This window comes from Ascaphus truei, chromosome 17, assembly GCF_040206685.1.
Source record: "Ascaphus truei isolate aAscTru1 chromosome 17, aAscTru1.hap1, whole genome shotgun sequence".
Classification (NCBI taxonomy): domain Eukaryota; kingdom Metazoa; phylum Chordata; class Amphibia; order Anura; family Ascaphidae; genus Ascaphus; species Ascaphus truei.
Window position 1 is genome coordinate 22,164,702 of NC_134499.1, and position 18,208 is coordinate 22,182,909.

The 18,208-nt window shown below is 42.9% G+C and overlaps 1 protein-coding gene across 2 annotated transcripts in view; it reads left to right on the forward strand.

The window, feature by feature from the left end:
* The first annotated feature begins 394 nt into the window (after positions 1 to 394).
* Positions 395 to 18,208, forward strand: part of SLC25A26 (solute carrier family 25 member 26) — a 132,339-nt gene continuing 114,525 nt past the window's right edge. The window contains exons 1-3 of one of the 2 annotated variants that reach the window (XM_075574272.1): positions 395 to 691; positions 7,525 to 7,681; positions 7,859 to 7,968. In XM_075574272.1, coding sequence (XP_075430387.1) covers positions 659 to 691; positions 7,525 to 7,681; positions 7,859 to 7,968 — 300 coding nt within the window. In that variant the 5' untranslated portion in view covers positions 395 to 658. The remainder of the gene's footprint in view (positions 692 to 7,524; positions 7,682 to 7,858; positions 7,969 to 18,208) is intronic. The other variant, XM_075574271.1, reaches the window with a different exon arrangement.

The following is an 18,208-nucleotide window of genomic DNA, read 5'->3' on the forward strand; positions in this document are numbered from 1 at the left end:
GCCAGAGCCTGTTTCAGAAGAGGAAAAGGATGTAACTTTGTAAATGGTTGCTATAGAAACTAAAAATACTTGTTACATTATAATACATAAAAACATAATTTCATAGTTATTTAAAAAAATGCTACAAGTATTTTCTCATTGTACAGAACTGATTTATATAAAAAAAAAACACATGTAGGATGTTGCTTGGTCTGCAGGTTTAAAGTTGAAATTAAGCAGGTTATCACGCCTGCTAAAATTCAGCCTCACATCTCAATGTATGTTTCCTGCTAAACCATGTTATAATAACACGTCTGTTTCCTTCCTGGCAGCAGCCCGGCATGTGCAGGTAAGGTTAGCCAGCCCAGAAAACATTCTCTCCCCACTGTCACATGGAGCAGGGGGGTGGGGATTAGGAAGGAGGCGGCTGAACAGCACAGAGATGGACAAGAGAAAGCTAACCCTGCGTTTCTCAGGCTAGTAACTGACATGCAGCCTTTCTGCCTCTCACAGAAAACACACAGGGTTATGTCTTTGTGATCCCGGCTCCCTGGGTGACCCAGAACTTGTTACATATTTCAAACCGGTGACTTTGTGCCTGATTGCACAGAGCCTGGAAACAGTGGGCTGTTCATGGCAGTGGATGTTTGGCAGCCTTGAATAGGATGCTGCTGTGAGCATGGAAAGAAGAGGCTTGTTGGCATCGCTGGTGGTGAGTTTGCTTTTGTAACAGGTATTTTAGAGTTGCCAGGTGTCCAGTTTTGAACCAGACTGTCCTGTACTTAGGCACTCTGTCCAGTAAATAATGAGAGGTAATACTGGACATGTATGTGTATACCGGTATTACCTCGCTGGACATGTATGAATATACACTCATACTTATAAATAGATCCAAACATACACACTCAAATACATTAACACCTATACAGATATACACTGATACAAACCTTTGCACATACGGTGATACACAAGTTGAGCAAGGTCTCTCTATATACAGATATACACTGATACATACACTCCAGGCTGACAATTAGGGGGTGGGGGGGGGGGGGGGTGTGACGACAACTGGCCCTGAGGCAGAGGGGTGCCAAGAGCAGGTGCTAGGGGTGTCCTTACACAGGGCTCTGCACTTTCAGGGCCCCGCCCCCTTATTGCTACTGCTGTCCTTGTGCATTCTCATGTGTGCTAGGCCTCCTGGGAGTTGTAGTTCAGCTGCAGATCCAATGCTTCAATAGCTGAAGGCAGCAGGACCACAAATCCCACAATTCTTTGTGAAAATTCCCAGAAAGAGGAGGTCACATGACAGGCATCAGCCAGTTAGTACAGAGGCTTCCAGGGATGTAATAGTTCCCATAAGGAACCTGTAACTCCTGCCCCTCGCTCCCTTCCTCCTGTCACAATTTAGCTCCCTGCTGCACCCACTACTTCCCTTTCTCTCTCCCTTCTGCCCCTCTTGCTTTCTTTAAGCTCCTGTAGCCTCTTCCTCCACCTGCCTTGAAAATGGCCGTTTCACACTTTGTATATAAAACACATTTTGTTTAAAACTGATGAGAGAAACCAATTTATTTCGAATAAAATGACAATTAAATGCTCCAACAGGGCGTGTGTGTGTGTATATATCATTTAATTTTTTTATGGAAAACAAATTAAGTATATTTAATCTGGGGTGTTTTGGGCCTGAATGGGCTCAATATCCCAAGGCTCAGACCAAGAGTAGTCCTGGGAGAGCTGTTGGTGGCCCTGCCACCGTAAATTTATTGAGGGGAAGGGGGGAAAAAAATGCACTCACAAGGGAACAAGGTTTAAAAGCATTTCGTGATAATAATCACCACCATCCGGTAGCTGCGCTTGGTTCTTGGGAAACCCCCGATCTCGAAAATAGATGAACCACAGTCCTGCAAGATCTTGCGCGTGGTTGCGTGCGTGTCTAGGGGGCGTGGCTCTAATGTTACAGCGTCAGGCCGTGCTAAAATACAGATTTCTTGAATTTTCCCAGATCTGCCAACGCCAGCGCTCACGGACGTGCGCACGCGTCTGAAGTATAGCAACTGCAGGGTCATACCCTGCAATTATTATTGACGCACACGCGCGCACTATATTACAGCCCTAAGATTACCTTTTGAGTATGACCACCTTCATATCGTTCATCTTATGGCTTAGAGGCAGAGAAATGTTCGCCGACACACGTACTCTAATAGACAGTCACTTTATATTACAATAAATACATACTGTATATTATATACACTTACAAAAGCACACTGATACAGTCACACTACATTGTATACTCCTCTACATGTCTGCACACACTGACAAACATGCCTCACATGGCGGAGCAGAAAAGGGACAGAGAAGCCCAGCCAGATCTTGCAGGAGCGGAATGGGACATTTAGTTGCGGCCCTTTTGCCGCAACCAAATGGCCACCGGTGCTTCGCAGGGACTCAGTCCGCAGCCATTCTGCCGCTGGAATCCCTGCCGCCGGCCACTTCTAATGTAAGGTTTAGGGTAGGGAGTTTTAGCACTTGGGGTTAATTTAAGAGGTTTTAGGGTAAGGGCTTGGAGTAGGAGGTTTTAGGGTAAGGCACTTACTCTAGCTTTGAAGTGGGCAGCGCTGGCAGTTTCCAGCAGCGGGGTGAGTCACGGCAAAGCGCCGGCGGCCATTTGGTGACAGCGAAATGGCCTGCCACCAAAATCTTGCTGCCTCTTGTAGGTATACATACTGTGCGGGGCAGGAGGGAGCTGGAACCCCCTGCACGGGCAATTCATGAAGCCTGGAGAGAAGTAAATTATGGGTCTAACCAAGCACCCAAATTAATGAAATTTGGGGTTTTAGACCAAACCAAGTGATCTTCACAGCTGTTGTGACTTTAATGATAAAATATTGTGTGTATGTGTATATGTATGTAACCCCCATAACCTGGTTATGAATAGTGTCACATCAGATTAGTCCATAAAACATAATTGCTCAGTCAGCCATGTAGATGGGGCGTGAGTAAGTGCTGGCTGGGCAAGGATGAAAGTCCAGTATAGAAATTGGCGTCCGGAATTTTTATAAAGGAAAAAGGTGTCTATTGAACAGTGGTCCAAAAAACAGTTCACTGACATTCACAATACATGTGGCAAATAATACTTTCAGGGAATCGTCCTCCGGTAGCTTCCAGTCCTATCTAGCAGAGGTACAGTGGCTTACAGTAGTTACACGTTGCATAAGGACTTCGTGGAATAGCTTGCAATGACTTCGTGGAATAGCTTGCAGGGAGACAGCGATGCAAGAAATGGACTTGCTAATAGGGCCAATCTAGTGGAGTATAAGTTGCAGTATGGGAAACCCTTTGAAGACAGTGTGGCATCCTTCACCTGCATACTTAGGCCGCGCTTATAGTGCGCGCGACGGTGACACGACGGATGATGTCAGCCGTCGCCGCTAGCGAAAGTTGTAATTCACTTTCCGGCGACGTCGCGGGCGACCAGGTCTTTGATTGGTTCTGAAAAATCAAATTTGACCGGCTTCAAAAATTCTCCGTCGCGTCACGCTTACTATAAGCGCACGCGACGGCGGCAATACATTTCTTTTGCTGCGATGTGACATCGCCGACACTATAAGCGCAGCCTTAGGCTTCCTAACCTTTTCACAGGCTCTGGCTAATGTTCGGCGCATTTTACTAAACTGAAAAACAATGAACAGTGACCATAAAGCAAGCTGCAGACTAGACACAGAAACTTGTAAGCAAGACTTACAGTGAGGACCCCAATCAGAACTCTGAAGAACCTTCTTCAAGATCAAATAGTGGGGCTATATATACCACTAGCTGATATACCCGGCGTTGCCCGGGATGTAATTTTGTGGGGGCGGGCGACAGGGTTGGGCTCCCCCCCCCCCCCTTGACATCTAGGTGGGTGACTGAGTTGACTGAGTGTGTGGGTGACTGTGTGGGTGACTGGGTGGGTGGGTGTCACTTGACTGAGTGGGTGGGTGGGTCGGTGACTGAGTGGGTCGGTGACTGAGTGGGTGGGTGACTTTGGGTCGGTTTGACTTTGGGTCGGTGAGTGGGTGACTTTGGGTCGGTGAGTGGGTGACTTTGGGTCGGTGGGTGGGTGACTTTGGGTCGGTGGGTGGGTGACTTTGGGTTGGTGACTTTTTGACTTTGGGTCGGTGGGTGTGTGACTTTGGGTCGGTGGGTGGGTGGGTGACTGGGTGACTTTTTTTGGGTCGGTGACTGGGTGACTTTTTCTGGGTTCGGTGACTGGGTGGGTCAGTGACTGGGTTCGGTGACTAGGTGGGTCAGTGACTGGGTTGGGTGAGTGGGTTTTGGTCGGTCGGTGAGTGGGTGGGTGGGGTCAGTGAGGTCGGTGACTGACTGGGTGGGTGGTTTTGGGTGACTGACTCAATGGGATGGTGAGTGGGTGACTTGGGTGACTGGGTGACTGACTGGGTGGGTGACTGACTGGGTGACTGTGGGTGAGTAGGTTGAGTGGGTGGGGTGACTGAGTGAATGGGTGGGTGACTGAGTGGGTGGGTGACAGTGGGTAACTGGGTGACAGTGGGTAACTGGGTGATAGTGAGTGGGTGGGAGACGGGGGGTGACTTACCTTGACCGGGTGATGGTTCCTGGCGGCAGACGGTTCCCCTCCTGGCACTGATATCCCCGTGGCATCTGGCTGGGGCAGGAGGTGGGTTCGGGAAGTTGGCGGGGGGGGCAAGAGTGGCAGGAGACCCACGCCGCGCTTCCCCTCCGTCCGGGAGCCGGTGCACGTGAGGGTGAGTGCAGGAGACCCGCGCCGCGCTTCCCCTCCGTTCCTTGTTGGGAGCGAGGGGGAGGAGCCTGGAGTTTGCTGCTGAGCAGGAGGGCCGCGCTTCCCCTCCGTCCGGGAGCCGGTGCAGGGCGGCGCACGTGAGGGTGATGGTGCGGCTGGGGATGTTACGGAGCGTCCGGGTTTGGGGGGGGGGGGTGGGAGGTGGGTGGGGGGGAGGGGCATTGGGAGGGAGAGAGTGAGGGGCACCGGGAGGGGGCGGGGGTGTGTGGAAGGTGAGCTGCGGTCCGACTGACGGGGGAGAGTGAGGCCAAGCAAGGTCAAACCTCAACAGTGTGTGTGTGTGTCTGTTGGTCAGAGGCGCAAGTGGTCACGGTGTGAGGAGAGTGTGCGTGTGTGTCTCTCCTCCCTGCCTGGGCCGCATCTCTAAAAGCAGAAGCATGCCCCATAGTGTATAACCGTTTAATACATGTATTAGGTTGATGAAAACCTTAAAAATGCACATTCACAAACAAAGGTGTTAAAATCCCAATTTGAACAGTTCCATCTTACATCATTTAAATTTGTTACATATTTATTGCAGGTCTTCATAGATAACATTATAGTGTCCAGACCTTTCAAACTCTCATAGGTCTGTTATTCATGTGTGCAGTAACATCTCGTTACCTACAAATAATTAATTTGTTAAGGAAGCGGGATGATTTTTGGAACCCTCTTTGTATGGCCCGGAATAAACATGTGGATGTAGTGATATTTCCAGATGTTTGCTTTACCGCCTTGCTTTTTACGGGTCTTCAAGTCTTTTTTAACTTCATGAAGCATAAGAACAAAAATAGCAATTTAGAACTTTTGATTCATGTTTCACCCGATGGTGAGATTAGATTTGATCTATTTGATGTGGACATGATAGGAATACCGATGAATGAATTGCGGGGGAAAATCAATCCATGCAAAACAACCCAACAGATTAAAAGTGTAATTAACTTATTGATTAAAGTTTCAATGTGAGATGGCAAACACCTTGCTGCAATTTTTACTCTGAACATCTGAATATGTATGTATTTTTGTGACAGGTGAAATGCTGTGATTAATATCTGAAAGGAATCTTTATTTTTTATTTACATAATTCTATTTCTATGTGTTTTACTAGGCATGTCTAATAGTCCTACAATGATTCCAGATGGGGATTCCTTTATATGGGGTGTGCTCAGTAAAGTGTGATCGCTATTATTGACACTGTAGCAATTGACCCTAAACTTGAATGACCAATACTGATAAAGTGTTCTATCACACGTTGGTGAGCAAACTCGTAAGTAGAGATGGGCGAATGTGTCAAAATAGGGCCTGCAAATATTTTGCTGAATTGTTGTTAATATTTGCTTCACCAACAAATATTCGCCTGCGACGCTTGTGTTTAAAAAATGTTTAAATGTATATATGAGAGAAAGAGGAGTCTTTGTGTGTTTTTCAGGGTGTTTTTTTAGGTGTGTTTCAGGGGATAGAATATATATATATATACACGGTAAAAAGGGGGGGTGATAGATAGCACTCGACAGGGCACCAGGAGCTGTTGATAGAGGGTTTGCTTATACTTGTTCACTGATTGACATCTGATATCTGCATATGTTCTGTGTCTTTTACAATATTCTTGTATTTACATTCATTGTTTGATATTTGATATCTGCTTATGTGATTTGCCCTCTTTAGACTTTAGATTTATATCATTAGCTGAGTGTGGGATTATTTGACAGTGGGGAGGGAAGGCTTAGGGAAGTACCTCTGGGACTCCTTGGGACCAGGGGGAATGGGCCAGATGAAGAGGTCACCCCTCGAAACGTCGCCCCCCTAGTTTGCTTTCCTTTTTCCATTTTTGTGATTTTTTCCTTTTCTTTCATGTTTTTTTTTCCCCTTCTCCTTCTTTCCCCTCTACCCCTTTTTATTTTTTGATTTTCTCTATGGTGATATTTATTCTTGCATTGGCGTATTGGCTATTGTTGCTATATTTTCAGTTTATTATTAGTGTTATTAAATTATTCATATTCCCTACACTGGTATTCGCTTATATCTGTAGCTGTGAGACAGAGAGTGCTGGTACTATCTTTTGGTTTGTTGTGTGTATATATATATATATATATATATATATATATATATATATATATATATATATATATATATATATATATATATATATATATATATATATATATATATATATATATATATATATACCTTTTAGACAACACATGGAGAGACGCCAGTACACACAAACTGGGCACCCCTGACATGTCTTTGAAATGGTCTAATAGAATAGGCAAATGACTCCTATTAGCATATCTCTCGAGTATCTCAGGTGTCACGTTTTGTTTTGGCTCTATCCCTGAATGTTTGTACTGTACTTGCAAATAAAGCCATATATTACAGGCGATTTCAAAAGGACATGAAGTGAAAGGTGACTCCGTGTGCTCATTTGCATGTGATTTCCCAGAATCCCTTGCTGCAGTGGAAGTACTGTATGCTAAGAGATAATAGTGAAAAGCCGGGTTGCAGACCTGTCTGAGACACGTAAATGTGCTCACAAGTAAGATTTTAATTTGCTGAATGTTGGGGAATAATTCGCCCATCCCTACTCCTAAAATAGTTTGGTTGCAGTTATAAACGTATAACTGAATTGAATGTATGGCAATATAGCTTTGTTTTGGTAATGTGATTGCACTAACCTCTTTCCTAATGCTGACAGGTGGTAGCACATATGTGATAATTACGTTATTTTTTTACTTTTTTTTTCTTTTTTTAAGGCTGGAGGTACAGCGGGAATGTGTGTTGACCTGATATTATTCCCCCTTGACACCATCAAAACCAGACTACAGACCCCCCAGGGATTTTACAAATCTGGTGGTTTTCGTGGCATATATGCAGGAGTTCCTTCTACAGCTGTTGGATCATTTCCCAATGGTAATCATAGTTTTCAAATATTTCCATTTTTCTCTTCAATCCAATGATAATGTTTTACGAAAATATATACATCTGAATACCTTTGCATATGCAGCATCTACAAGGAAGCCAAGGACGCTGCTTGTGTAATAGCTTATATTTCTTTATTCATAATGACTTCTAATTATTCTCTTTCAGCTGCTTCTTTTTTTGTCACTTACGAATGTGCAAAATGCCTACTTCATCCCGGGCCGTCCTCATACTGGTCTCCCATAGCCCATATGGCAGCTGCCTCGCTTGGGGAACTGGTAAGCACAACATCTGCATAACTACATTTTAAGATTCCTTTGCCAGATGAGCAGCAGAAAGCGACCAGCGCACATAATAATTTCTCTTCTCATAAGCAATTATTCTAATTAATGCTTTACATTCAAACAGTCTGAAGAACTCTTCAATACATTGTAACTATATTGGTGTGTGCTAAAATAAGTACAAGGGCTCCATTTCAGGGGATTATTCTCCGTTTTCACATTTATAAGGTCTCTAACTTAATGCTCGTTACCATTGTGTCTCCTAGCTTGACAGCTCTTGATTTAAGAGCCAAATCTATATTTTTGCATTACAGCCATGCTTCTAAATTCCATTTCATCAACTATGCATATTGGTTTGGAATATTATACATAATCAAATGTACATCTCTTGCAGCTGAGCAGTCCTACACCTTTTGAAATATGTTCGAATAGATGCATACAAACTGTGCATCTAAACTGAAAAGATGTGATATCATTCCTATGTACCTAGAATAGATCATTGTATTGACACGTCCCTTCTCATCATGATGAATAATCCTCTAAGTGAAACCTGCAAACATGATTAAACCTACTTCGGAGGCTGGTGAATAAAATGTGTCATATATTTTACAATTTCCAGTTAAAGCCTAAAAAATGTTAGACATCATTGTAAGCTGGTTGAATTTTTAACACGCAAAAAAAAAACTCCTTTACTAAATATTCTTTCTGGCATAGCAATGACTCGCATTGGAGAGATTATGTTGTCTGACATGAAATAAATTTGATCTGTAACGCTAATAGTATTCGGCAGTGCGCTAGTTCCATAACATATCTAGGCAAGAGAGAGTTGCATTTTTATTAGCGCAAAATAGAATTCTCTGTCCAAGAAATCAACCCTTTCACCATTCGGAGAAAAGTGACCACAAACCAATATTGGTCTGAATAATTCCATACACTTTTCGGTCTGTCTCTTGTAATGAGTGCTCTGTTGGACATAGGTGTTTGTTTTCATGAGTTTCTTTCAGTTTTATTGCACCATTAACTGAATCCAACACTTGTTGTTCTATAACTGCTACAGCACAGGATGCTGGGATAAAAGCTCCATGTTTACATTATGATATGGAAGTTGAAAACAACTTTGGTGAAATGTACTTTGTTAACATCTACCATATTCTAATTGAATAACAATGCTAATAGTCAATTGTTGTTGCCACCTCTGCCTTTTAAAAATGTAAAATGTTACATCTGTGCATTATTGAGGTAGCCACATATGAATCACAGTATAAACAGCTGTATGGTGCTCTAACTATAGATAAGTGTCACGCCTGTATGCCCGCAGACCTGGCAAGACCCCAATACTGAGGTGGGAACGTTATTACCACACACCCACAGCAGTGGGGGCAAGCCCGGAGTGTGGTATGACGTTGCTAGGCCTGTTGGAAGATCGTTAGTATACTTGCAACGTCTTGGTGGTATAACGTAAGAATGGTCGTGTCCGTGCGCCAAAGTCCAGGGATCCAGAAAGCAGAGTAGTCAAGTTCGTAAGCCAAGTCCAAGGGTTCCAGAGGTCAGCAAAGTAGAGTTCGTAAGCAGGTTTCAGGGGTAACAGAGAGCAGGGTAGTGCAGGACGAGCAGGGGGTCAAAACCAGGGAAATCCAAAGATATGCAGGTGCAGGAACAGACTGGAACACAGAGAGAGAAAAGCATAGGACTGCACACACAGGGATAACAGGAAATATGCAGAGCAATGATAGAGAGGACAGACAGGGATTGTAAAGGAGGGAACACCTATAGGAGAGAGAGGAGGAGCAGAGGGAGAAGTGGGAGACAGCAGGGATAGGTCAGGAGGAGAGGAGGAGGAGGAGGCAGGGGGATCAGACAGAGAGATTGCTTGCAGGGCATGGGAGGAGGAGTTAAGAGATTGACAGGCCTTAGAAAAGGAGCGTGTGCGCGCGCCCTCTGTAAACTGAGTGCGCGCGCACAGGCTGCGTCACGAGACGCGCGGAGCGCCGCGCCGCGGGCACACCTGCGGAGGGAAACGGAGGAACGGAGGGTACAGCCACCGGAGGGGAGGGAATTGAAGCGGACACTAAGGGGACCTGGGAGCGGGGAGCGTCGCCGCAGGGGCTCGGAGACCGCGCGGGTGTGCGAGACTTGCGGGGCGCGCGCCGTGGCAAAGGAACGGCGTCAGAGGTTGCCGGAGCGGGACAAAAGTGGGTAAGCGAAGGGAGGTTGGCAGGGGAAGGGACAGAGAGGGTGACGTCAGGAGCATAAGAAGGGGAAGGAATCCCCTGAACCGTCACAATAAGAAAGGCTTGTATAAGCAAGTTGAATTGATACTATAAAAAGTATCCAATGTATTATCCTTGGGTATCAATAATGTATGACCAATATACTCAATGAAACGCTACTAGTCCACTATATTTCAAATAGCTGGTAGGGATTCCACGTGCACTGTATTAAGAATCCTCACATACTAGTACTGTATTTGTGTCCAGACATGTATGCATCGAAGTGGGCCAGAAATACATGGTGTGAAAGGAAAGGGAGTAATAAACTCACATGTGTATGGTCTTCTGATTTGATTATCCTCCAAAAGGGTGAGCCTCCGTTTTCCACAGCATACACTTGAGTCGGTTTCCAGAAAATAAGAGCACTACTTACATCAGGATACAAGAATCAATTGCAAGAGAGTGTGTCCCAGCAGCAAATTACATAACGCAGGGAAAAAAGCCTGCACCAACGCGTTTCGAGCGCAATGCTCTTTGTTAAGATTGTTGTGGATAATGATTCCACCGTGATACGGTGTCTCATTAATGGCTTAGGTTTCTTTAAGAAGAAGAAAAAAAATTCCCAATATTTTCCTCACATTACAGAAGGGATACAAAAAAATATACATCTGTTTATGACAAATTAATCTACAAGTTCTGTTTGATTTTTCTACATCATTTGGTCTTTGTGGACATGCTAAAAAATAGACACGACTGATTACAGCATCTGGTAGCTATTTAACTACACAGGATAATTGATGTTTGAAATACCTTGGTAAACTCTATACCAGTTTTTGAGTGGCAGAGAAGAGCTGGTATTTTGAAGACCAATTATTTTTAAACTTCCTTTAGTGTTAAAGCTTACCTGAACCAGAGACAAGTCATCTTTCCTGGGGGACATTACAGGGATCTGGAGGTTCCCATGAACCGCAAGACCATGGACAGGGGTAATTCTAGGTGGTGGTACTTGAGGTAGCAGCTGGGGTGGTAAGTCAAATTGTTTAGAGCAGGGGTGCGCAAACTGGGGAGCGCCAGATTTTTCAGGGGGGGGGCTCGGCGGTTGCAGAGGCCCCGCGTTCTTCCCCAAGGCATTTAAATTAAATGCCGTGGGATCCCGTGAGGCCTATGCAACTTCACTTACCTTGTCTCTGGCGACGCATTGCCATGGCAACGTGGCGGCACATGGTCCCGCGTCGTCATTTGACGCCGGAGACATGCTAGGGAGCGGGGGAGTGTAGACAAGGGAAAGTTTGTGCACCCCTGGTCTAGAGGGCAAGACAGAATAATTGACCCCGCACGAAGCAGGATAGATTTTGCATTACTAGAAGTGCTGCACGCTGTAACAAAGACTTAGCGGCTCGCCAGAACGCTTTGCACCGTGCTTAGCACTGCACGCACAGGCTGTAAATATATGGAAATTATTATACATAGCATTAGTGGAGCAACATTAACATTATATCAAATCAAATAATTAAAAAAGAAAAGGATCAAATAAATTCAAAAGGCCAGAATACGGCATTAAAAGAAAATCCACAAATCAATTCTTACCAGGTTCATGTTAAATTTAAATGTATGCAGGGTGATAAACAACACTGAATACATTGCCATAACAGCTAAGAGGCAATTGAATAATGCAGCACAGTAAGTACAGATGCAGCGGCCATTATTTTAACAAATCACGCAGTGTATACCTCGGAATACCCATGTCATGGCGCGGGATTGCTTCCAACCGTACCGCCTTACACTGCAAAGGTACAAACACCAATAATTGTACCCTGATACACACCTAGCAAATAAAACCGTTTGCCATGAGGCAGGGGAATAAAAATACATTAATTCCCTCTAAATGTGGGGATAGGATAACCAAGGGACGTGCCTTTTGGTTGTGAAGCAGGGGAACATATGTATTGTAAGTACATTTCGGGTTAACCTCCTCACTTCCCAGATGGATGGAAGGGGGTGCCTAATGGGGGTGACCCTTTATTACTCGCTTGACACCCCTCCCCCGTCACACCTACCCTGCTCAATGGGTGCCTTGTGGCCCAGCTGCCCACCCTGGCACTGGGACACTACTGGCATCCTTGCAGCACATAAGTACTGAGGGGTTGTCCAGGCAAAATTGTCCTCCGGCATTGTCCATTATACTGTCCTGGCCACATTGGTTGAGTGCATAAAATGGCATTTTAGTGTTGTGGCTTTTAAACACCTCAAATTGACACAGTAGCACAGTACTGTACACATTACAATTCATTGCATTTCATTGCACACAATCCATGAAATTCAAACAAAGCAAGCGCAATAAACACGTGTGCCTGGGGCGATTGGCCGCGTTCATGCAGCGTGGAGTACAACAGCGCACACGAAAACGGCTCTGTGATTTCTTAAAATAATGGCCGCCGCATCTGTATATAAAGGGATACCAGAAACGTGACCATTGACTTGGGGGGGAGGGGGGGGGTTAGCACGGGGAGGGCGAGTGAACTCACTAAGTTTCTGATGTTTATGTAGGATGGGGCCTCCCAAACTCACACCTGAAGTTCTACCTAATTATTTAAACACCTGATTCTAATTATCCCCTTTAAGCTGATTAAACCCAGGGTTTCACTTACTTTTGCACATACCCTGACTTGGTTTGTATTGGTTGATAGAAACCCTATTGGATATTTATGAAAAGACTGGTTTTGATGCAAGTAGGTTATCGTGGAAAAACTATGGAATTTCTGTAATTATCAATCAAGTTCACTAACTCTTTTTCTTGCCTGTACGTGTGGGTATATGTATATATACAGTATATACAGACACACGCACAGACACACGCACAAGCAAAAGATATCCCGCAATCCCGCAATCACACGCGGTGCCCGAAAGACAGGTTAGTACGCTGAAGAATGTCTAGCAGCTGGTGGTGCTCCAGGGACAAGGGAATACATAAGAAAAACAAGAGAAATAATCCCTACAGGAGCACACTCCTTACCAAAAAATAGAAAAACTATTTATTGAAAACACAGAAAAATAGCTTAAAAACACAGGACCACTCAAGAACCTCCAGCACACATTAGAAATACTGAACAAAATGAAGTGCCAGAAACGAGTAAAGTTGTCTTGATTAGGGGACAAATATTCCCTGGAGGTAGTGGGTTGTAGGAATGATCCACCCCTCACAGACTCATTGGGATAGTCCTGAGACAGTGATTGATAGAGTTTTAAATACTCACTACTTTCTCCCTGGTCTGTTTCTCCCTCACAAAGCGTGCAGCCGTTGTAGAGTCCACAGATATCCAAAATGTGTTGATACAGCGCACAGCAGAGTAATGCAGAGTCAGAGTAATGAAAAAACAATTTATTAGAACACAATGCTAAAAAACAGAGGGCAGAGCTCTCCTACGCGTTTCGTGCGCGATCGCACTTTATCAAGTAGTCCAGGCATGGACATCGACAATTTTCTCATACTTTGGCAGGGTTTTACATCTGATTTCAAGAGATTTGTCGCTGTCCTCAACCACAATGACTTTAATATCAAATTGACATACAATTGGAGTGCCACTAATGTGGACTTTCTGGATTTAAGAATTCCATTGATTCTACAGAATGTACATATAGAATTTACATTCTATACATTTTTTTTAATATTGTATTTTTTATAGTGTTTGGGACTGATATTCACAATCACCTTAGCAACTAGAGACTATTTAAAATCAGTTTCCTATACGGCATCACCCCCCAACAAAGTTGTGAGTGATGGCAAAACGCGAAGGGACATTGGTTTAACGCATTCATAGACGAGTTGGAGAAACGTGAAGCCGGGGGGGGACTCAGCATGAACTCACTGTGTTGCCGGAAGTGGTGCCATTCACTTTAGGTCCCGGATCAACAGCGGATTTCCTGGCGTACGGCGGGAGATCTGAATTATTCCTGCTTGCAGTGACGAGCATGAGTACATCTCATGAAATGCGAATCTTACTCCAGCGTTTGCGAGTGCAACGATTTTAGCAATGTTAAGTTTATTAAATTGTCTTATCGGTTTAACACATGGAGTGTGCACTTTTTCTTCTATACATAATAAATATATATTTTTATTATTATAATACGTAAGCAGTTGATGGAGGTATAACAATGCCTTTTTGTTTTTAGGTGTAGCCACTTAGTCATTGTGAATGTTGGTGAACAATAGATGTAGACATGGGTAAATCTTTGACCGACATCCGACACGAAGATGGCATATATAGGGACACAGAGAGACCGAGACCTATTTTACTAGAGTCCCAAGTGATATAAATCCCTTCAACCCAGCCTTCAAACATGTGTTGAGGTGTCTCCTGTCCAACCCTTCTGTAAATATCTGTCGGCGAATTGAAATTTGCACCTCAAATTTTGACACATTTGCTCATCTCTAATTAGATGTTTCTTTAATTGTATGTCTTTTATTGTCCTTATCAGGACGACTGTTTTTTAGTCCTTATCAGGACGACTGTTTTTTAGTCCTTAAATCTACAGGTAAATAGTTCTCTTCTATTCTTTGTGGAACCCAATAAATTGAAAATATTTGTATGCTCTAGACAATTAACGTAAGAGTGATTAAATCTTTCTAGGGAAGACAATTGCACTGTTAAATTATTTATATGTTTGGCCTGCTTCATGGGATTACCCCTTTAAGTGGACTAATGCTGATTCAAAAACCTGAGCCGTACTGACAAAATAATAGCCATTACCTATGGTGAGAACTTGATTAACGCTTTAATGACTAATCAATAAAACTATAATTACAACTTTCTACCTTATGTTTGCAATTTAGTATACAGTAAAATCGATCAAATAAGATTTGATATGAAGCTACTGAGAGTAAAGCCTAGTTTGTGTCATTTATATTAGGTGCTTTACCGTGGTAAATCTCTGAATCCCTACCTCGATTATTTTACAGCTGGGCTTCATCGCCGCTAAGAAAAAATAAATAACTAACCGGGAAAAGGCAGAATCTGTTATTAGATAAGATGTGGCACAGACCATATCTGTTCTAACACCGAGGACAGCACAGCATGAAATTGCTCTTCTATTAAAAAGCCTGACGCCAGCAGTGATTTGATTGTTGTTATCATGAAGCAATGAAATGAACACACACACACACACAATGGTTTTCATGGCTGTCCCAAAGTTATTGTTTGGAGAATTGCAGAACTTTGATTCCCAGTCCAGCGGTGTAAATCTGAGTTGGCACTTCCCATTTCTGCAATTTTCTTTTTATGATAAACTCTCTAAAGTTGCAGTCTTACTTGGCTTGTTTCTTTTTTTTTTTTTAATTTTTTTTATTTCTTATTTTGTCATCATTTATTTATTTATTTATTTACACAAGTTACTATAGCCAAGTTCATCAATGGTTCTATATGCTGCAGAAATATTGGAGTCCCTGAAAGAATTGCGCCCCCTCTGATTTTGTCAAAGATCAGACTTGTAATTGAGTGACTCTCACTCCAACTTCTTGGGCCAAAAGACCACAAGGTTGATCATTTCCACAATATAACTGAGTTTACCTTACATATGTTGCATTCTTCAGATTTAGCCATTACTTCTATGTGAAAATAAATGGGACTAAATTGCCATTAAGGTTTACAGCAGAATACAAAAAAAAGTGTTGTTGGAAAAGGAAACTCAAATTAATGCTACCGCTGGAAATTGCTTGTAAATAAAGATGAATGGGGACAGATTTGTCAGATACTGCCAACAAATTCATCATACAATTAGTCACCAAATTAGGACCTGTCGTCCGTCAACCACCCACACACAGAGTTATCACGTGTGCTGTATGTTTGAGCAATATTGTTATGTAACTTTGCAACATACCTTGTATGATGCATACCTCTGATATTACTATGCGATGTTAATATTATTTGGATTTCTTTATTGGGTTTTGTTCATGCCACTACACACCTGATTAAAGCATTACTTGTAACAACATTTGGATGTAGTTATTTATATATATATATATATATATATATATATATATACAGGCATACCCCGCATTAACGTACGCAATGGGACCGGAGCATGTATGTAAAGCGAAAATGTACTTAAAGTGAAGCACTCCCTTTTTCCCATTTATCGATGCATGTACTGTTCTGCAATCGTAATATACGTGCATAACTGATGTAAATAACGCATTTGTAACAGGCTCTATAGTCTCCCCGCTTGCGCACAGCTTCGGTACAGGTAGGGAGCTGGTATTGCTGTTCAGGACGTGCTGACAGGCGCATGCGTATTGCCTATTAAGCAACATGTACTTACTCGCGAGTGTACTTAAAGTGAGTGTCCTTAAACCGGGGTATGCCTGTATATATACAGTGTTCGACAAACCTATACATTTGCTCGCCCCGGGCGAGTGGATTTAACATCGTGGCGAGCTCCTATTGGCCCAAGCAGCACACGCTTGGTACTAGGTGGCAGGTAGATTTTTTTGTGTGGCGAGTAGATTTTTTGGTGATTTGTCGACCACTGTGTGTGTGTGTATGTATATATATATATATATATATATATATATATATATATATATATATATATATATATATATATAATATATATATATATATATATATATTAGGCTCACATTCAATCTGGACATTGTAACATTTTCATGTATGATAACAGGGTGGTACACGACCCCAGTGTTGGACCCGACACAAATTCATATTTTAAAAGGTACTAATACATTCAATAATTCCTAAAAACATCAAAAAATTGTGAAAACAAAAAAAGCAATATTTTACAATAGGGGTGTTGTGATACAACCTCAATCAAGACGTCCAGCAGCCTGGAAGTCTCACAGATTGACCAATATGTTGGACACCACTGCTGTTTGTTGTTTAAATTATTATTATTATTATTATTATTATTAATGATCAGATCATGGTGGTCTATTTAATATCTCATATATTTACTGCATTGTAACATGATTGTCGCTAATACTACTGTTTGACACATTATACTTTCATTTTTCCACATATTGCTATATATATATATATATATATATATATATATATATATATATATATAGCAATATCAGCGCCAAGGAGGACTATTTCTTCCAACATTTTCGTTTATGATGCATGTGTAACAGCCCTGTTTTTACCAATTCTTCAAATGGCCCAGCAGTGTTTTTCATATCCCCAATAGTTCTCTTTCTGGAGCCTCAAAGAAAGCTGCAGACATGTATTATTACATAGGGTTTTTTTTGAAAAAAATAAAAATAAAAACTGAACGCTGGATTACGTTTTAATGACATCTGATCTATAAAACCAGTGAACAACAGAATAAGTTTTTCATTTTATCCAGTAGATGGCAGTCTTAAATCAGTTTATTTGTGTGCACTGGTCTGTGCATTTCCCGTCTAATGTAAAGCTTGTCGAGTCTCTGTCAGTATATATTTTATTGTCTCTGTAAATAAAGTTAATAGAGCAAAATTAACAGTGCCTCTCTCGCACTGAAGGATTTTACACAATAGTTTGTTACATCTTTTAAATATTCAATTGCTAGCTCTGCGGGGCAGGGACTCCTTGCTCCCAGTGTTACTTTTGTGTTGATGCACTTATCCCATTTGTTTTATTCTCTTTATTGTACTTGTAATGTTTGTAAAAATTGTACGTGGATGTCACTATAAAAATAAAAATGTACAGACTGTGACGGAGTCACTGTCCTAATCGACTAGAGAGCTAGTAGCTATGGGACTTTCCAGCTCTCAAAGAGTTAATCCCTGTGAGGATTCGCTATCCTGGCGGTTGCAGACCGTCTCCTCACCTCAACAAGCCTTCCGTGACGGACACTCAGGATGCGCGGTCTCGTGGTCCCAGTATGCGCGTGCGGACCGTGCACGGCCTGATCCCCCGTCCGCGGATTCGGAACCCGCCGCCCGCTCTGACGCACGGCGGGTGTGTTCGTCCAGCCTCCCTGCTGATGCGCGGTCCAAGCCCCACCCCCACTCCGGGGATGGACAGGACCGGCGT